This window comes from Dipodomys ordii, unplaced genomic scaffold, assembly GCF_000151885.1.
Source record: "Dipodomys ordii isolate 6190 unplaced genomic scaffold, Dord_2.0 Scaffold56, whole genome shotgun sequence".
NCBI classification, from domain to species: domain Eukaryota; kingdom Metazoa; phylum Chordata; class Mammalia; order Rodentia; family Heteromyidae; genus Dipodomys; species Dipodomys ordii.
In genome coordinates, this window is record NW_012267272.1 from 9,548,234 (window position 1) to 9,566,139 (window position 17,906).

Consider the following 17,906-nt stretch of genomic DNA (forward strand, 5'->3'; position numbering starts at 1 on the left):
ATGACACTTCTAAAGATGTACTGTGTCCATAAACTGCTTTGTTATATGCCACCTCCTTTGTACAACTACTCAAAGATAATTTTTAAAAGCATACTTAAGATCCCTTTTCACAACCCACCTATGGTTGAAGAAACTTTAAGAAGAGTCTAGTTCCCCTCCCCCACCCCTGCCCCCCAGCTCTGAGCTGTAAGTCATTTCTAAGCCGGCATTCAGACATTTTAAACGCTACCTGTCAGGCTATCTGTGGAGAGGAGGTAAAAGGGAAACCAAGATTGTTGTTTTATCTCCACTAACACAGACAAAGGTTATGTTGCAAAGGATACCCATATTGTCGTGGTAATTCTTCCTGTAGCAGTGTGACAGACCTTTCCCCATAAATTATCTGCACTGGACCTTATGCAGACCTGTATTAGTAAGTGTTGTACTTTTTTCTATTTGCGTTTATCACCAAACCAACACCACAAGTCTGTTTAACGAAGCCAAGTTTAAATGTAGGTTCTTTGGACTTCAGAGCTTTTCACAGCCTTCTTTCTTTTAGGTATTTCTTTTTATATTAGATTTATGCATTTCACCAAGATGAGTCTAGTTGATATATTTAAGTTATTCTTTTATTTTCCCTTTAGTGATTGGTCTGAAGTCAGGGGCTCATGCTTGCTACATAGCTTCTCTACTATTGGATGCACATTTTCAACCAAATATAGTAAAAATAATAAAAAAACAACTATGCAACTATGTACTACACTGAGTATAGTTTATCAGCGATTGTTGTTTCCTTTTTTCTCCTTTCTCATGAATCCTGAGGTAAGTTCATAAACAGAGATATTCCTAAATTAATGATGCTTTATCTTTCAAACCACAAATGATCTCTCCGACACTAAGCATGTCCTAATGGGTCATTCTGTTACAGTAATTCAATGCATGTTGCAACAAAGCACATCATCCAGGTTAACAAGTGTCTTGAAGAAAGCTAAGGCTAGTTCATACAGATGTGCAAGAGGAGCTATTTTTATGGTTCTTGAAAATTGCTTACTGTTTCTGACTTTCCCTGCAGATGAAAATCTTTGGATGGAAAGAGCTAACGAGACGTGGGTGAGTGGGTTTGTCCTCCTCGGCCTCTCCAGCGATCGGGACACTCAAGTCTCCCTCTTCGTCCTGTTCTTGGCCATGTACGTGGTCACAGTGCTGGGGAACGTTCTCATCATTCTTTTGATCAGACTGGACAGCCGCCTGCACACTCCCATGTACTTCTTTCTCACCCACCTCTCCCTGGTGGACGTGTCCTATGCCACAAGCATAGTTCCTCAGCTGCTGGCGCATCTCCTTGCAGAGCATAAGGTGATCCCATTCCTGAGCTGTGCAGCCCAGTTGTTTTTCTCCCTGGCCTTGGGTGGTATTGAGTTTGTTCTGCTGGCAGTGATGGCTTATGACCGCTATGTGGCGGTGTGTGACCCGCTGAGGTACTCTGCCATCATGCATGGGGGACTGTGCACTAGGCTGGCCATCTCCTCCTGGGTCAGCGGCTCCATCAACTCTCTCATGCAGACAGCCATCACCTTTCAGCTGCCCATGTGCACACACAAGTCTATTGACCACATATCCTGTGAACTCCTAGCTGTGGTCAGGCTGGCCTGTGTGGATACCTCCTCCAACGAGGTTGCCATCATGGTTTCCAGCATCGTCCTTCTGATGACCCCCTTCTTCCTGGTTCTGCTCTCCTACATCCAGATCATCTCCAGCATCCTAAAGATGCAGTCTGCAGAGGGCCGGCGGAAAGCCTTCCACACCTGTGGCTCTCACCTGACGGTGGTGGTCCTGTGCTACGGCATGGCCATTTTCACCTACATCCAGCCCCACTCCAGCCCCTCTGTCCTGCAGGAGAAGTTGATCTCTCTCTTCTATGCCATTTTGACCCCCATGCTCAACCCCATGATTTATAGCCTAAGGAATAAGGAGGTGAAGGGGGCCTGGCAGAAACTCCTAGGACAGTTCTCTGGGCTAACAGCAAAACTGTCATTCTGATGACTCATGCATATTGCTTGGCAAACTGCACCTTGCCTGTGTGATCTCCAGGCAACTCATAAGTGACAGGCTTGAGCTGCATTTCCCTGGCAAGCAGAAGGCAGTGATACAAAGTGTACTGGTGATGTTGTGTAGGAGGCTGAAGAGTTATGTGGGGTGTGTCACATGGGTGTGTTTTTATGTCATAGCAGCACCTTCCGTGGTGTGAGCACTGTGGTCATGAAACTTCACACCTTCATCCCTTCCTAGCATGTGACAATAATGGAAGATATCTACGGCCCCTTTCAATTCGTCAAGTTGTAATCACAAGCCTACTCCTGGCCCTTACCTTGTACCATTGGCATGTAGGATACAATTACAATAAACTCATGATGTTTCCAGTGGAAACAAAATGCTATTTCACATTTGAAGATTTTCTTAAAATAAGATGTGGTCTGTGTAGTCAGCTTCAGCGAATGGGTGAGTAGACCTGCTGAAGTGTGTATTGTCAAGACAGATTAAGTATTTTTGTCAAGAGTTACTAAGCGTAAGTATAGTGGTTTGTGTGTGTGTGTGTGTGTGTGTGAGTGTTAAAGGAATTTATCAAGAAAAAAATCAAATGAATGTCTTTTTTTTTTACTGTAATAGAGATATAGCTGAAGACTGCTTGTATATATTGCTATTATTGGCCAAGAAACTAAGTTTTCAGTACTCACTGACAACATTCACACAACCGTCATTCTAGTTAGCAGGGCTGATAGACACAAGTCACTGACACTTGGCCTTAAAAATGAGAAAAACCCTTAATATGGGTCTTAAGAGTTAAGATAATTAAGCCGGTTGGGGTCATTTTTTAAAAAAATTTTCAAGTTTCCATATTAGGCATTCCTTCCATCTTCCCTCACAAATACAATAAACTCGGGGTGATCAGGATTTGAGTGTGGCCTCCATCTTTTTAAAAAATCCTAAATGATGCACAAGAAAGGAATAACTGAACAAAAGCAAGGATATAAAAAGAAAAAGTACATGATTACAACTCGAATGACTAAGTAGTTCCTTTCTTGTAACACTCAGTTCTCATATTCATCAACACACTATCACGAAATCTAAGAGTTCACACATTGCTGGAGACGTTTAAACTGGAAACCCAGTTGAACAGAGTTTAATACTGATAGTAAGGCAATCTGAAATTTTTGTGGTAAAAGCACATCTACCCCCAAAGATGTCAGTGTAAGCTAACATTCTATTGGTTCTCATCAAGCAGTATCAATGGAGTGTCAACTGTGTGTAGTGTCAATGGATGGTTCTCAGACATGGTGCAATCCTGGTACCAATGTACATGCATGGCGGGAAGGAGAGATTCTGAAGCAATTTTATGACCTTGTGAAGCATGTTAAAATGAGATTGAAGCCATGGAGGGTGCCTGAGGAAGTTTTCCTGCACAAGGACTCTTTAAATTGGGGATAGAAATCTGAGAGCCAGTTATCCTGATGAGTGTAAGGAACACCTTGTGTGAAGTTGTAGAGGTGGGGCTCAAATGCGAGGCTAAAGGTGTTAAAATGTAGCTTGCAGGGTCAAAGAATGAGGAAGCAGAGTGGATAAAATAGTCCTATCTTCATTTCTCCCCCTGTAGATCAAAGACTCTCTTTTTGTAGATCTTATTTAAAAATCTAAAATATTCCGATGAGCAACCATTATTTTGAAACTTAAACAGTACATGCCTATTTATCTGTACTTGTAAATCTCACAGAATCCATTATGTTGTGTAAATACAGAGTTTCACACTCATGCACCCAAGGAGACATACATGAAGAGGATGTTTTATTAGTACAGATCCAGTGAATAGCTCAGGACCACTCACTGTTCATTAGAATGGAGGTATTGGGAAATCCTGTTTGTACTGTAGGAAAGCTTCCTAAAGGGGCACAAAGCTGGCTCCTGTGATTCTTTTTAGAATGACCTAAGTCTTCAGAGGAGTTTTGGAGGCGATGAAAAGATGGAGAAAAGACTTCCTCGGGGAGAGGAAGGGCATCGTGGTGGCCCTGTCTTTGAGGTTTGCGAGTCATGACAGCAATTACCACTCAGTGCAAGGTCCTAAGAGTATCTGTTAGCTCCAAGTGCCAGTTCAGCCACAGCCACATGTGATTACGTCTGTATCTGGGCCCATTTGGGAGCAGCAACATACTTCTTCCCAAGAGTTTCTCTAAACCATTCCTAGGTGATTTCATTTCAAGAGCTCAGGAGGCCCAAGGCGCTTAATTCTACGGTCCGTGTTTGTGTTGGTGGGGAACATGCTTGATAATACACCCCTAGATGTAGGAGACATGTCCATATCATGAAGCCATAGGAAATACTTGAGAATCCCTGAGAGAGATGTCAACAGAGTGGATGAAATATTAGTATATGTAGAGGAAGCATTCCTAGTCATCTGAACTCTTTTCCTTTTTTTTGGCACATTGGATCAGAGACATGAGCTACAAATGCTGAAATACCACCACCCTAATCATTCCAGAAAAACAGTAAGATCAGCTGTCTTTTAGTATCTGGAGTTTTAGGCATACTTGTAAGACTTAGTCAGTTTCATACTTTATTACTGGCAGAGAAAGAAGGAGTGAAGCAGAGATTTAGAAAAGAGAATTGCAATTATAAATATAACTGCATATTTAAAGAAATTGGATGAATGAATTGAAATATGATGAATGAATTTTACATCACATTTGTGGGAGGTAAATAAGGAAGAAACCTAGGTTAATTGACATGTAATTATGTATTCCTATTCAAGTATATCTAGCAATATATTTCCAGCAATGAAAAATTGTCAATTACTTTAAAAATCTCATATCTAAGTTATTTTCCTGTGAGTATATACATAATTATTTTTGCTTTCTCAGTAGAAAGAGTTTAAATGTAATAAGGTTAAATTGCCAATGGTGAAGCTTTCAGATTAAGACTAGAAAGAGAATTAGGATTGCCAGAATCTCATGCCAGATTGCTTCAATTTAAACTTTAATGAAAAGTCATTAAAGCAAGGAAATGAAACTGTAAAAATATACCATAGTTCCAAGCATAAAGAGGGCGAGAAGCCGGGTGCTGGTGGCCCACACCTCTAATCCTAGCTACTCAGGAGGCTGAGATCTGAGGATCATGGTTCAAAGCCAGCCTGGGCAGGAGAGACCATGAGACTCCTATCTCCAATAAACCACCAGAAAACCGGAAGTGGCGCTGTAGCTCAAGTGGTAGAGCGCTCGCCTTGAGCTGAAGATCTGAGGGACAGTGCCCAGGCCCAGAGTTCAAGCCCCATGACTGACAAAAAAAAAAAAAGAGGGTGAGAATTTGCACCTTGAACCATGATTAAGTAAACTACAAAAGGTAGATTTCAAAAGTATTAATGTTTGAGAAATTGGTTCTCAATATTTCACTTCAAATGATGTGAAGACAACCAGATGGGTAGTGAAAGAAGATAACAAGCCCATAAAGAACGGCTAGTAGTCTTTTCAAAGTGTGGACTTGTTTTTGATATGCCACCATCTATGTGACCCTGGAATTCTCCAGGCCCAAATGTTAGGATGATGTAAATCCTCTTATCCATCATGGATGTAACCTGTGTGTGCAACAATCAACTATGTGGACATAGATCCTATGAGTCTTTCTTGAAAGGATAGAATAATTGACACAGACAACTCTACCATATACAGGTAAGACTCTGATTTATTCTGACCATCAGGAAAAGAATATATGTAGTTTGGACATCTTATCTTCTTGTGTTGTGCTTCAGTATTGAGGAGAGAATTGATCCCAGCTGAGACTGTAGAGGAGTCCCCTCAAGAGGCCAAACATGACAAAGATCAATGGAGTGGTACAGAAGATAATGCACAAACATATTTCCTCAGGAATTTTTTTTGGCAATTCATCCTTTAGATACAGGGCATCACCAAATGCATCATCTCCGTAGCCTGGGGAATGTGCTCCACCTTAAGCCTCACCATGTTGGAGCTGTAGGAAGGTATCCATTTGTGCACTCTTTATATTGACATGAATAACAGACATGATCTTTTTTGTTGAAATATCCGTGGAAGATGAGAAACAGAGAAATCCTTTTGTACTGTGCATACCTGCTGGGTTTCACTCACTTATATACCGGATAAAGAGCAAACGCAATTTGTTGTCACAGCCAACAATGAGATGAAGAAAATAATTTCAGATAGCTGTAAAAGTACAATACACTCAATGCTGTAGGGTAGGAAATGTGACAATGAAGACTACAAAGAGAAGTGATAACCAAGCACCATGTCTTGGCTCCTTTTTTCTTTGGAAAGGTGAGTGAAGTGTTCCCTGTAGAGTGCCAAGGGAAAGCAAGTGCAGTTAAATACGGTGAACACATAACTCAGGCAGGAGCATCAGAAGACTTCAGAATGTGAGCCTGCTGTATTTATAGTACGAGAGGAGTGGTCACTTCTCTCCATGTTTGACCGAGTGGCCTGTTGGTCAGGTCTCATCTTTTTTTTCCCCTGATGAGAAATTATTCTTATTTCTACCAGGGGAGGGATACGGGACCATGCAGCAAGATAAAAGGCACGACATGTTGGAAAGTCCTGTAGTAATTTGAAAATCTGTTCTTTCCTCTGAGTTACTCTGCACTGTTATAGGAAGCGTGGCCCCAAGGCCAATCCTATCAACTATTCAGGTTGATCTAAAATGGAACAGACCAGTTGAGTGGTGCTCAGTGCTCTGATTCTAAAATAGAAGACAGCAGCCATAAATATCACGAGATTGCTGTCTGAGAATTTGCCTTTAGAGTGTTTAAGTTGGCTTTTCCTGTTGAATTTCTTGTTATTCCATTGATCATGAAGAGAGCAAATGGTAACTTAAGATAGGTTCTGTGTCTACTTGTGTAGACTACACATCCTGGTGTAGCTAGGTGTGGAGAGGTGGTGTGAACTCACTTCTAATTCATCACTTACACATTCATGTGCTTATGAAGACACTGGGCCTCCAAAACAGTGGACTTGAAAAGTATGAGGGGATTCAATCTGCAATTGTGGTCTCATGAATGATCAAGAGGAGAACTGACATTTGCATGCAGAATATACTCCTAAAGAGTTGTTAAATTACATCTGATTATTTCTTGCTGCAGATTAATAACACTCACATATTTTAATGGAAGCAGTTAACGGGACGTGGGTGAGTGGGTTTGTCCTCCTCGGCCTCTCCAGCGATCGGGACACTCAAGTCTCCCTCTTCGTCCTGTTCTTGGCCATGTACGTGGTCACAGTGCTGGGGAACGTTCTCATCGTTCTTCTGATCAGACTGGACAGCCGCCTGCACACTCCCATGTACTTCTTTCTCACCCACCTCTCCCTGGTGGACGTGTCCTATGCCACAAGCATAGTTCCTCAGCTGCTGGCGCATCTCCTTGCAGAGCATAAGGTGATCCCATTCCTGAGCTGTGCAGCCCAGTTGTTTTTCTCCCTGGCCTTGGGTGGTATTGAGTTTGTTCTGCTGGCAGTGATGGCTTATGACCGCTATGTGGCGGTGTGTGACCCGCTGAGGTACTCTGCCATCATGCATGGGGGACTGTGCACTAGGCTGGCCATCTCCTCCTGGGTCAGCGGCTCCATCAACTCTCTCATCCACACTTCCATCGCCTTTCAGCTGCCCATGTGCACACACAAGTCTATTGACCACATATCCTGTGAAATTCTAGCTGTGGTCAGGCTGGCCTGTGTGGATACCTCCTCCAACGAGGTTGCCATCATGGTTTCCAGCATCGTCCTTCTGATGACCCCCTTCTTCCTGGTTCTGCTCTCCTACATCCAGATCATCTCCAGCATCCTAAAGATGCAGTCTGCAGAGGGCCGGCGGAAAGCCTTCCACACCTGTGGCTCTCACCTGACGGTGGTGGTCCTGTGCTACGGCATGGCCATTTTCACCTACATCCAGCCCCACTCCAGCCCCTCTGTCCTGCAGGAGAAGTTGATCTCTCTCTTCTATGCCATTTTGACCCCCATGCTCAACCCCATGATTTATAGCCTAAGGAATAAGGAGGTGAAGGGGGCCTGGCAGAAACTCCTAGGACAGTTCTCTGGGCTAACATCAAAAATGGTAATTGGATGACTCCAGAGCAGCACTTGGATTAAATGAATTTGCCTCTGCGTTCTCCCCAACTTAGACATGACAGGCATGATCTGCAGTTCCCTGGCAACCAGAAACGAGGTGATACAACGTGTACTGATGTTATTACACAAGACTGTGAATCATTTGTTTGGATATCCACTTAGAACATTGAAGTTTAATATCTAAAAATCCTACAAAGTCTTTGAATTGTTGGAGAAAATAAGCAGAAAAAAATGAGATAATATGGAATACATAAGAAGACCCCAAGAAAGTACTGACTTCCCAGGCAGATTTAATGTAAAATAAGGTAATTTAAATATGAGTTATATAAAGTCTTGGGAATTCAATTGACTGTATTAATGTAAATCCTTGATTTTTGCATTAAGTATTTCTTCTATATTCACACACACACACACACACACGCGCGCGCGCGCGCGTGCTAAGCTTTTAGTGTGCTTGTTAAGGGTGTGGAATGCATCTTTAATCAAAAGCTTAAATTATACAAGTAGAAAAAAATAATTGAGCCAAGAATAAAAAATTACAAAGAAGAGACTCTATATGATTACAGCTGGCATTTTTCACTTGGCGGGCTGTAGCTATTTCTTCCTTACACTTTAGTTCATTTGACTTTCAATTATTAAATATTTCAAGGAACTATCACAAAGCATCAGGTGCCTACACAGTTGTAGCTTTATATTACCCAAAGCCTATTTTGTATTTGAGTGCTGTCTTAACCCTGCAACATAGCAGGCCTCTCCTAAGATGTTAATGTAACCCAACTTTCTCTTGGTTCTAATCAAGCGACCCCAGTGGACTGTCAAGTGTGTGTCCGTGTCAATAAATGGTTCTTGGGCACTATTGTCTATGGGGCCATTCTGATAACAATGCACTTACATGGCGGGAATGTCAACTGGTGAGGTAATTATAATGTGCTGTGAGACATGTTAGAGGGAGCCCATTGAGAGTGATTACAGAATATTCCCTGTTCAAGGACCCTGAGATTGAGAAAGAAATGTGAGAGCCAGCTATTCCGAGGACGCCCCAATTAAGAAACAACTTGTATAAACTTGTAGCGATGAGGGGAGTATGTCAGGGCACAGATGCTGTGAATCCAAGTCTAAGGTATAAAGAGAGGAGACAAAGCAGGTGGTCAGATATCCTAGAGATCATTGAATGCCAAATTATTTTAAACTCTATTCTGAGAGCCATGGAGAGCCAGTAAATATTTTTGGCAGAAATATGGTTTGGAAAAAGTGTCAGTTTTGAAATATCACCCTAACAAATGAAGTAATAGTAGAAAAGATTACAGGCCAGGTCTTTGTCAAATGGGTCAATCCTAATACTGAGAGACTAAGGAAATCTGCAGCAGTGGTAGAGAGAAATATCCATCATGGCATTTAAAAGACAAAAAACCTCCTCTGTCTCCTAGATTGGAACTCTGATGCGGCTCTCATTCATCTTCTAAAATATTCTATATGAATATTCGGTAAATTAATGCTAAACTGGAAAATTCCTCATGAGTACATCATGTAAACAAAGGTAGGAGGAGGAGCTAAAAGGAGAAAGTTAGCTACAAATGCACATAAACCTCTGTCACCAAGGAGGACCACATGTGGACATGTTGTGTTCTCACTTCTGCAAGTGGCCCTGTGGGTGACATTTTCTCCCTACACTATTGCATGATCTGTTCTCCCTCACAGAGATCTTCAGCCTATTTGGGGTCTTTAGCTGAATATTGTTTATATCTTCTGAAATGTTGAGTGTGGTTATTGGATTCATAGTAACAGACTAAAGGTTCATATGTCATCTGTTGAATTTCTGTTTCTATCCCTTTTATTTTATAGGCTTTTTATTGGGACTGAAGTTTCACAAGTTACATTCTCTGTAAATTAAGTTACTTGGGATTCTAGCAATTCCTATTCAAAATAAGGAAAGTATTTTTGTTGCAAGGACAAAATAAGGTGGTTTCTAGATGGATAAAGTTATTTAGTAGAACTATTTAAGAAAGTTTGGCACTGAAAGTTATTTAAAAATAAATTCTTGTTCAGTAATTAACAACTGTAAAAGTATTACTGGAGATTATTGTAAAACATTTTGAAAATAACTTTTTAAAAAAAGCCTTATACATTTAAGAATCAACTTGTCAAAATAAAAAAAGAAAAATCCCTATCAGACACATATAAAGGCAATTATCTACTGTGTTTTTGAAAATCCTTTAAAATTATAGTTTTTCAACTGTCATGCCTTCACTTTGGAATAATTTTCAAAATAGAGTCTTATTCTATTTGTCAGTTGGGTTTCCTATCCACTTTGATTACTTTGATGATATTTCGAGAATGTAATTTTATATTCTTTTGTCTCTGTATCTCCTACTAAATCCAGAAGTTTGGTCAAATTTAAGTTTACTTTTCTTCTGGGACTTAGAATTTCATAGGATTCATAGAATTTCTAGCAGATATTCATATTACTTCTTTTTTTCTTTTCACAATTTTTTTCCATTTTCTTTGATTACCTTTTACATTTAAGCAAAAAAGGTTATTGGCATTTTTCTAAGCTTCTTGTTATAGTAAGTAGTACATGTTTCATATTATATTTATTTATTGGGATATTTGAATAAATGAATATAGTGATTTTTACAAATTTTATCTTATTGTAAAGGTGCTGTACAGAGGGGTTATAGTTACATGAGTAAGGTATTGAGTACGTTTCTTGTTGAGCATTGTTACCCCTCATATTACTTCTTGAAGCGTAGAACAAGAAAGGTTTCCACATTTTGAAAGGCACATGATTGCATGATTCTCATGAAAATGAAAAAGCTAATATTAGAGAGGAAATCAGTACTGCTAATGGAAAGAGTGGATCTGAGAGATGTTTCAGAGAGCAGTTGAATTATAGAGATTGAAGCGATCAAATCAAGAATGCTTTTGCCAATGTTTTGAGTAAGTGACACAGAATACTATAGCTAGAGTATAAATTTGTCTTTGCTTTCAACAGATTAGCAAAGAAAAATAGTAATATAAACATCTGGATACCTGACTAAAGACTACACCATAGTGAAATTCGACATAACAACAACAAAATAAAAGTCCAACTTCTTCTTTCAATTCTGTAGGAGTACTGAACACAAATTGGTATAAAGAATGGGAAAACTATCTAGTGTCCTTCCCAAATACCTAGGATATTTCAGAAACTTTGCCAAAACCACTGGTCACACTGTAAGCCTTGTAATATGACTGAATAAATTAATAGGAAGTTAATACATGTTGTACTGGAGAATACAGATGACTAATGGACAATTGACAGACATTAGCTGAATAGCTGAACTGTCATTTGAATGACAAATGCAACAAAGAATGGGGAATAATAAGCAAGTGAGAAATGGAAGAGAGAGTTGGGATGCTGATAGACAATCAGATAACTGAGAAGATTCATAGGTACTGGTGTAGACGAATTACTGAGCATGGACCTAGAAGGATAAATAAACAAGAGGATGCATGATTCACTTTATTTATTTGTTTATTTATTTATTTAATTGTGAAAATACCGTACAGAGGGGTTACAATTACATGGGCAAGATAATGAGTACATTTCTTATCGAGCATTGTAGCCTCCTTCTTTGTTTCCCCTTCCCATCCCATCCTCCCCCCCCATCCACCCAACCCTCCTCCCCCGCTCACTTTAGAATTTATGAAACATAAAGAAAATGCTAGCAAATGGTAGCATGATTCTGTACTTTCAAAATTACATCCATTCTTTTTTCTATTTAAAAATGAGAGAATCTGTTTTCCTGACCCATGAAGCCATTGCCGTTCTGATTAGCTCTGTGTGAACCCATCAGAGAGCATCACTGAACCTTGCGCCAGGAGTTTATCTAAACTAGTCCCAGGTGATTTCATTCATGGAACCCAGGAGGCACAAGACAATCTCTATGGTGCATGCTTGTTGGTACACTTTTGGTATTACAATCGTAGACGAAAGGAGACGTCCTTATCACCAGGCAATGAGGACTATCTGAGAAATCTTAAGGGAGATGTGACCGAAGGTGGGTGCAACATGAGTGTATGCTGGAGCAGCATTCCTAGATATCTGATTTTTTTTCAGGGATTTTGAATCTAAGATATGAGCTATGAGTGCTGAAATACCACACGAATAAGTGTGCCAGAAAAAAATGCAGGTAGATCATGTGCTTTCTAATAGCATAGGTCTTAGGTATAGTCATACAGTATGAAAGGTAGATCATGTGCTTTCTAATAGCGTAGGTCTTAGATATAGTCATATAGTATGAATTTGACAGTTTGGACTTTAGTATTGTCAGAGAAAGAGTGAAACAGCCTGGGCAGAGAGGATTATAATTAATTAAGCCTTGGAAATTCAATTTATAAATTCAGTATCATATTTAGGAAGACACACAGAAGAGAAGCCTAGGTTAAAAAAATTAAGAATTGGGGCTGGGAAGGTGGCTTAGTGGTAGAGCGCTTGCCTTGCATGCTTGAGGCCCTGGGTTTGATTCCTCAGCACCACATAAGCAGAAAAAAAATTAAGAATTGATATTCATGAATAGGTAGCAGGAATATATTTCCAGGGAAGAAAGTTTAAATCATTTGTCTGTGTGTGTGTGTGTATGTGTGTGTGTGTGTGTATATATATATATATATATATATATATATAATTATTCTCACTTTGTTCCCAAAAGAAATAGTTTATGTATATGATGTTTAAAATAGTTAAGGCATGAAACATCTGGATTAAGAACTAGATGAGAAATTGAGGTCTCCCGTCTCTCGCGTCAGAGTTGGTTCATCCTGAACAACCTGTGTGAAACCTTGGAGGAGAAAAAAATTAAACTATAATTGTGCCATAGATATATGGGGCAGGAAATATAAAATAGTCAAGAAATTGTGCATTGAACCCACAAATAAATACATCATCAAATGTGAATTTTCAAATAATAATTCTGAAAAATTAGGTATCAATATTTGACCTCAAATTATGTCACAAGCCAATCAACCAGATGCAAAGTGAAAGAAGATAACAAATACCTAAAGGACTGCTAGCTGTCTTATTGTTTTTGATATAAACCAGACTATGTGACCCTGGAATTCTCTAGGCCCAAATGTTAGGATGATGGAAATCCTGTTATCCATCATGGATGCAACCTGTGTGTGCAACAATCAACTATGTGGACATAGATCCTATGAGTCTTTCTTGCAAGGATAGAATAATTGACACAGACAACTCTACCATATACAGGTAAGACTCTGATTTATTCTGACCATCAGGAAAAGAATATATGTAGTTTGGACATCTTATCTTCTTGTGTTGTGCTTCAGTATTGAGGAGAGAATTGATCCCAGCTGAGACTGTAGAGGAGTCCCCTCAGGAGGCCAAACATGATAAAGACTCAATGGAGTGGAGCAGAAGATAATGCACAAATATATTTCCTCAGGAAAAATCTTTGGCAATTCATCCTTCAGGTATATGGCATCACCAACATAACTATAGGCAATGCATCATCTCCATAGCCTGAGTAATGTGCTCCACCTTAAGCCTCACCATGTTGGGGCTGTTGGAACTCTTTTCACTGTCTTTAATAGTGGAAATGATGAAGCTGATACAATAATTCATATAATAATTTGAATACTTCATGTAAACCTCCAATTTAGTATTATTTCACTTGTAGTCCTTTTAGACAAAGAACGTTGCTCAAAATAAACATGTATTTCAGGCATGAGTGACAGAGCTTAATAAACTCTAGCTGTGTCAGAGAGATGATATTTAAATTGTATCACACTTAACCACATACTATGTTTTACTTACCAGGATCACAATAATTAGCCTATGCTCACTACAATCCATAGAACAAAGAAGTAGCTCCTCCACATGTCTGCAAAGATGAACAATAGAAATATATCACATTTGAATGCTGTATTTTGAACAGACAATATGTATCATTTGTTAATAAACAAATACTAAGATCATGTGTAGAGAGGTGTACTTTGAACTCAGTTGAATAGGAGGAAGATGCAATGCAGAGAAAGTGAAATAAGATCCCATGGTTTATGAAGGGATCTAGGAAATGTGTGAAGCTGTTCGAGTTGTATAAATACCAGAATCCCAAGTCAACCTTGTATGGGAAGATGAGCTACACAGCGCTGGCTTTTAGTGGTTCAACAAGTCTTTTGAATATAAACTGTAGTCCTTTTTAAATCTTGCTTGTGCAGATCCAACTTTCCCTAAGTTATTTGACTTCAATAAAGAATGGAGTTTTAGAGCGAGCTGTAAACCCACAAGTTAATTAGAGCCAAAAAAAAACCCCAAACCAATCAACCTCTAGTTTCCTGATAAGAAAAGTTAGACCTGAAGAATAAATAGTTTATATAACTGGTTTATCTATCATCAAATAAGAATCAAAACCCAACTATATATATACTGGAAGGGGAACCCAGTATTATTTAGAAATAATACTTAAATATTTGTTTTCAAATCAAGACAAATACTCTTGTAAACCTATAAGTAGCAATCTCAGTTGTAAAATGTGATTAACCAATATCAGTGAAAGGTATTTCTGTACCATCTATCTCAGTAAAATATTTCACATGCAAGTGTCTACGTATTTCTATATCACCATCTGTAATTCTAAAATAAAATTTAATAGGAAAGCAGCAGATTATGAATTTTGTGAAAAATATTTTCTCAAGATAAACTCATAAACACAGCTATGAACCTGAACATGAAGTAGGTAAATCTGAATTTTGTGTAAGATCATATTTCGATAAAGGCAACCGTGAAGTGAGTAGAAGTTGTGATAGTTTTTTTCTTTCAGATCAGAGATCCTTGTCTGACCAAGAGCCTCTTCCTGCAATGTCTCCTGTCTCTTTTTTCTACCATTTCCCTTCTTTTGCATACTCCTTTAGTCCATAATAATACAAGAGTGAGCCTAAGAATGAATCAGTCCTGGAATATTTTTAAAATGCTAGCCTGTTTTGGACTGATACCTAAATTCCATATATGTTATCATGGCTTTCCTGAAAAACTGTTTGCTGAGCAAAATAAATGAGAAGGGAATTTCCATTCCAGTGCCCACTTCTAATTCTCTGCCTGGTCAATGAAGATCGATTTTCAAACACCAGCTTTCATCTCATGCTTTTATATAAGATATCCTCTTGCTTGCTTTCTTTTATTTCAAAGACTAGATCTCTTACAGAAGCAAGTAGAAGAGATAAAACCAGTGAAAAGTGGATTCCCTTATGATGTTCCCCCTTAGGCCACCCAAGACAGAAAAACAAAATCTATCTCAAAGACAAGCGGTTGCTGTTAAAAGTAGCCAACTTATATATGTCTATGTTTGTGAAGGAAAGAGAAGGAAAGTCACATTTGATTCTTTTTTTTTTTTTGCCAGTCCTGAGGCTTGAACTCAGGGCCTGGGTGCTGTCCCTGAGCATCTTTTGTTCAAGGTGAGTACTCTACCATTTGAGCTACAGCAGTACTTCTGCCTTTTTCTGTTTATGTGGTACTGAGGAATTGAACCCAGGACTTTGTGCATACTAGATAAGCACTCTACCAATAAGCCACATTCCCAGCCCACATTTGATTCTTTATCACCAAACCAGGGACATATTCCTATAAACACACACAATACTGTAGTTCACTCTCAATGCACAAGCAGTTTCCCCTTTAACTATTTACATTAGAACTTTCATTTAGTTATGAGTTATTGAATGGGAGCCTGTACTCTATAATAGCTTATCCTTAAAACAGAAATTGCATACTCGCTAACTAAACTCAGGTTTCAAAACGAAGTTTGCTGTTGATCTTTCCACAAACACCTGATCTTCCTAAACCTTTTTTTCCCTAATGTACTGCATCTAGTTGGCATATTTGAGATAGGTTTTGAACTTTCCACTCCCTGTCTTCTCATCATTTGTCCTTTTGTCTACCATCATCCACTACGGTTCTCTCCTTGATCAAGAATAAAGGTGATGGAGAAGCTGCAGAATGATTACAACTTCCTGCGTTAGTTTCAGGCTGTAGGGGACCCTGCGCTTGACCCCAAGAATTACATGGTATCCTTGTGAAGGCACTAGCCTGTTGCTGAAGAACAAGGACATAAAAAGCCTGTGAGGATCCTGGACTGGTGAATGATTTAACACTGAACATGGGACTGGCAAGCCCTTGAATGCATATTCTTAAAAAAATACTCTTGGCCTATTCAATTTCTTCTGTTTTATTTTTTTCTTCTGACTTCCTCTGCAAATTAATAGTCTTCAAAGTTTTAGCAGGTAACGGGACGTGGGTGAGTGGGTTTGTCCTCCTCGACCTCTCCAGCGATCGGGACACTCAAGTCTCCCTCTTCGTCCTGTTCTTGGCCATGTACGTGGTCACAGTGCTGGGGAACGTTCTCATCGTTCTTCTGATCAGACTGGACAGCCGCCTGCACACTCCCATGTACTTCTTTCTCACCCACCTCTCCCTGGTGGACGTGTCCTATGCCACAAGCATAGTTCCTCAGCTGCTGGCGCATCTCCTTGCAGAGCATAAGGTGATCCCATTCCTGAGCTGTGCAGCCCAGTTGTTTTTCTCCCTGGCCTTGGGTGGTATTGAGTTTGTTCTGCTGGCAGTGATGGCTTATGACCGCTATGTGGCGGTGTGTGACCCGCTGAGGTACTCTGCCATCATGCATGGGGGACTGTGCACTAGGCTGGCCATCTCCTCCTGGGTCAGCGGCTCCATCAACTCTCTCATCCACACTTCCATCGCCTTTCAGCTGCCCATGTGCACACACAAGTCTATTGACCACATATCCTGTGAAATTCTAGCTGTGGTCAGGCTGGCCTGTGTGGATACCTCCTCCAACGAGGTTGCCATCATGGTTTCCAGCATCGTCCTTCTGATGACCCCCTTCTTCCTGGTTCTGCTCTCCTACATCCAGATCATCTCCAGCATCCTAAAGATGCAGTCTGCAGAGGGCCGGCGGAAAGCCTTCCACACCTGTGGCTCTCACCTGACGGTGGTGGTCCTGTGCTACGGCATGGCCATTTTCACCTACATCCAGCCCCACTCCAGCCCTTCTGTCCTTCAGGAGAAGTTGATCTCTCTCTTCTATGCCATTTTGACCCCCATGCTCAACCCCATGATTTATAGCCTAAGGAACAAGAGGTGAAGGGGATCTGGCAGAAACTATTCGGGCCATTGTCTGGATTCACCACAAACCTGACACTTGGGTGGCTTAGGAGCACCATTTGGAAGATGGAGTTTTGCCTCTTGTTCTCCACCAAGCTCAGACATGACAGTTGTGAGCCACCTTACCCCGGTAATCAGGAACGTTGGGAGGAGGCTCAGTGGTTGGGGGTGTGGCATGGGGTATGTTTTTATGTCCCATTAACATGTTCACAATAGTTAAACCCCACTGTCCTAGAACTTTCCACAATTACTTAGTTCTACAGCTGGAATCCAAAGATAGTTTGCTTCATGATGATGGTTCAAACCACAATTTCCTAATTTTGCAATATTTCTCTTTTTTTTTCTGCTTTCAAAAATGTGTCTCTGCACTCTGAAAACATTACAGGATGGAATAGGAGGCACCCTAGGTCTCCTTGGCACAGGCCAAAATTTTCTTAATAGAGATCCAGAAACACAACAAATCAAAGAAAGATTGGACCAATGGGATTGCATGAAATTGCAGAGCTTCTGCATGGCAAAGGACATAACTAGCAAGATCAATAGAAAGCCTACGGACTGGGAGAAGATCTTCACTAGCCATACAATGGACAAGGGTCTCATGTTTAAAATATACT

General features: G+C 40.1%; 3 protein-coding genes across 3 annotated transcripts; all 3 read left to right on the forward strand.

Moving 5' to 3' along the window:
* Positions 1–1,065: 1,065 nt before the first annotated feature.
* On the forward strand, positions 1,066–2,019 carry LOC105989496 (olfactory receptor-like protein OLF3). Its single transcript, XM_013021587.1, has one exon. The coding sequence runs from the start codon at positions 1,066–1,068 to the stop codon at positions 2,017–2,019; it is 954 nt and encodes a 317-aa protein (XP_012877041.1).
* Positions 2,020–7,155: 5,136 nt separating this feature from the next.
* LOC105989497 (olfactory receptor-like protein OLF3) lies at positions 7,156–8,112 on the forward strand. Its single transcript, XM_013021588.1, has one exon. It carries the CDS (start codon positions 7,156–7,158, stop codon positions 8,110–8,112), a length of 957 nt encoding a protein of 318 aa, XP_012877042.1.
* Positions 8,113–9,006: 894 nt separating this feature from the next.
* Positions 9,007–17,272, forward strand: LOC105989498 (olfactory receptor-like protein OLF3). Its single transcript, XM_013021589.1, has 3 exons — positions 9,007–9,030; positions 11,932–12,154; positions 16,374–17,272. The coding sequence occupies exons 1-3, from the start codon at positions 9,007–9,009 to the stop codon at positions 17,270–17,272; spliced, it is 1,146 nt and encodes a 381-aa protein (XP_012877043.1).
* Positions 17,273–17,906: the final 634 nt, after the last annotated feature.

Coding starts and splice junctions, on each gene's coding strand:
- LOC105989498 (XM_013021589.1), top strand. CDS start 9,007: ATGGCGGGAATGTCAACTGGTGAG. Junction 9,031..11,931: donor CGGGAATGTCAACTGGTGAG/GTAATTATAATG, acceptor CGTTCTGATTAG/CTCTGTGTGAACCCATCAGA. Junction 12,155..16,373: donor TAAGGGAGATGTGACCGAAG/GTGGGTGCAACA, acceptor GCAAATTAATAG/TCTTCAAAGTTTTAGCAGGT.
- LOC105989496 (XM_013021587.1), top strand. CDS start 1,066: ATGGAAAGAGCTAACGAGACGTGGGTGAGTGGGTTTGTCCTCCTCGGC.
- LOC105989497 (XM_013021588.1), top strand. CDS start 7,156: ATGGAAGCAGTTAACGGGACGTGGGTGAGTGGGTTTGTCCTCCTCGGC.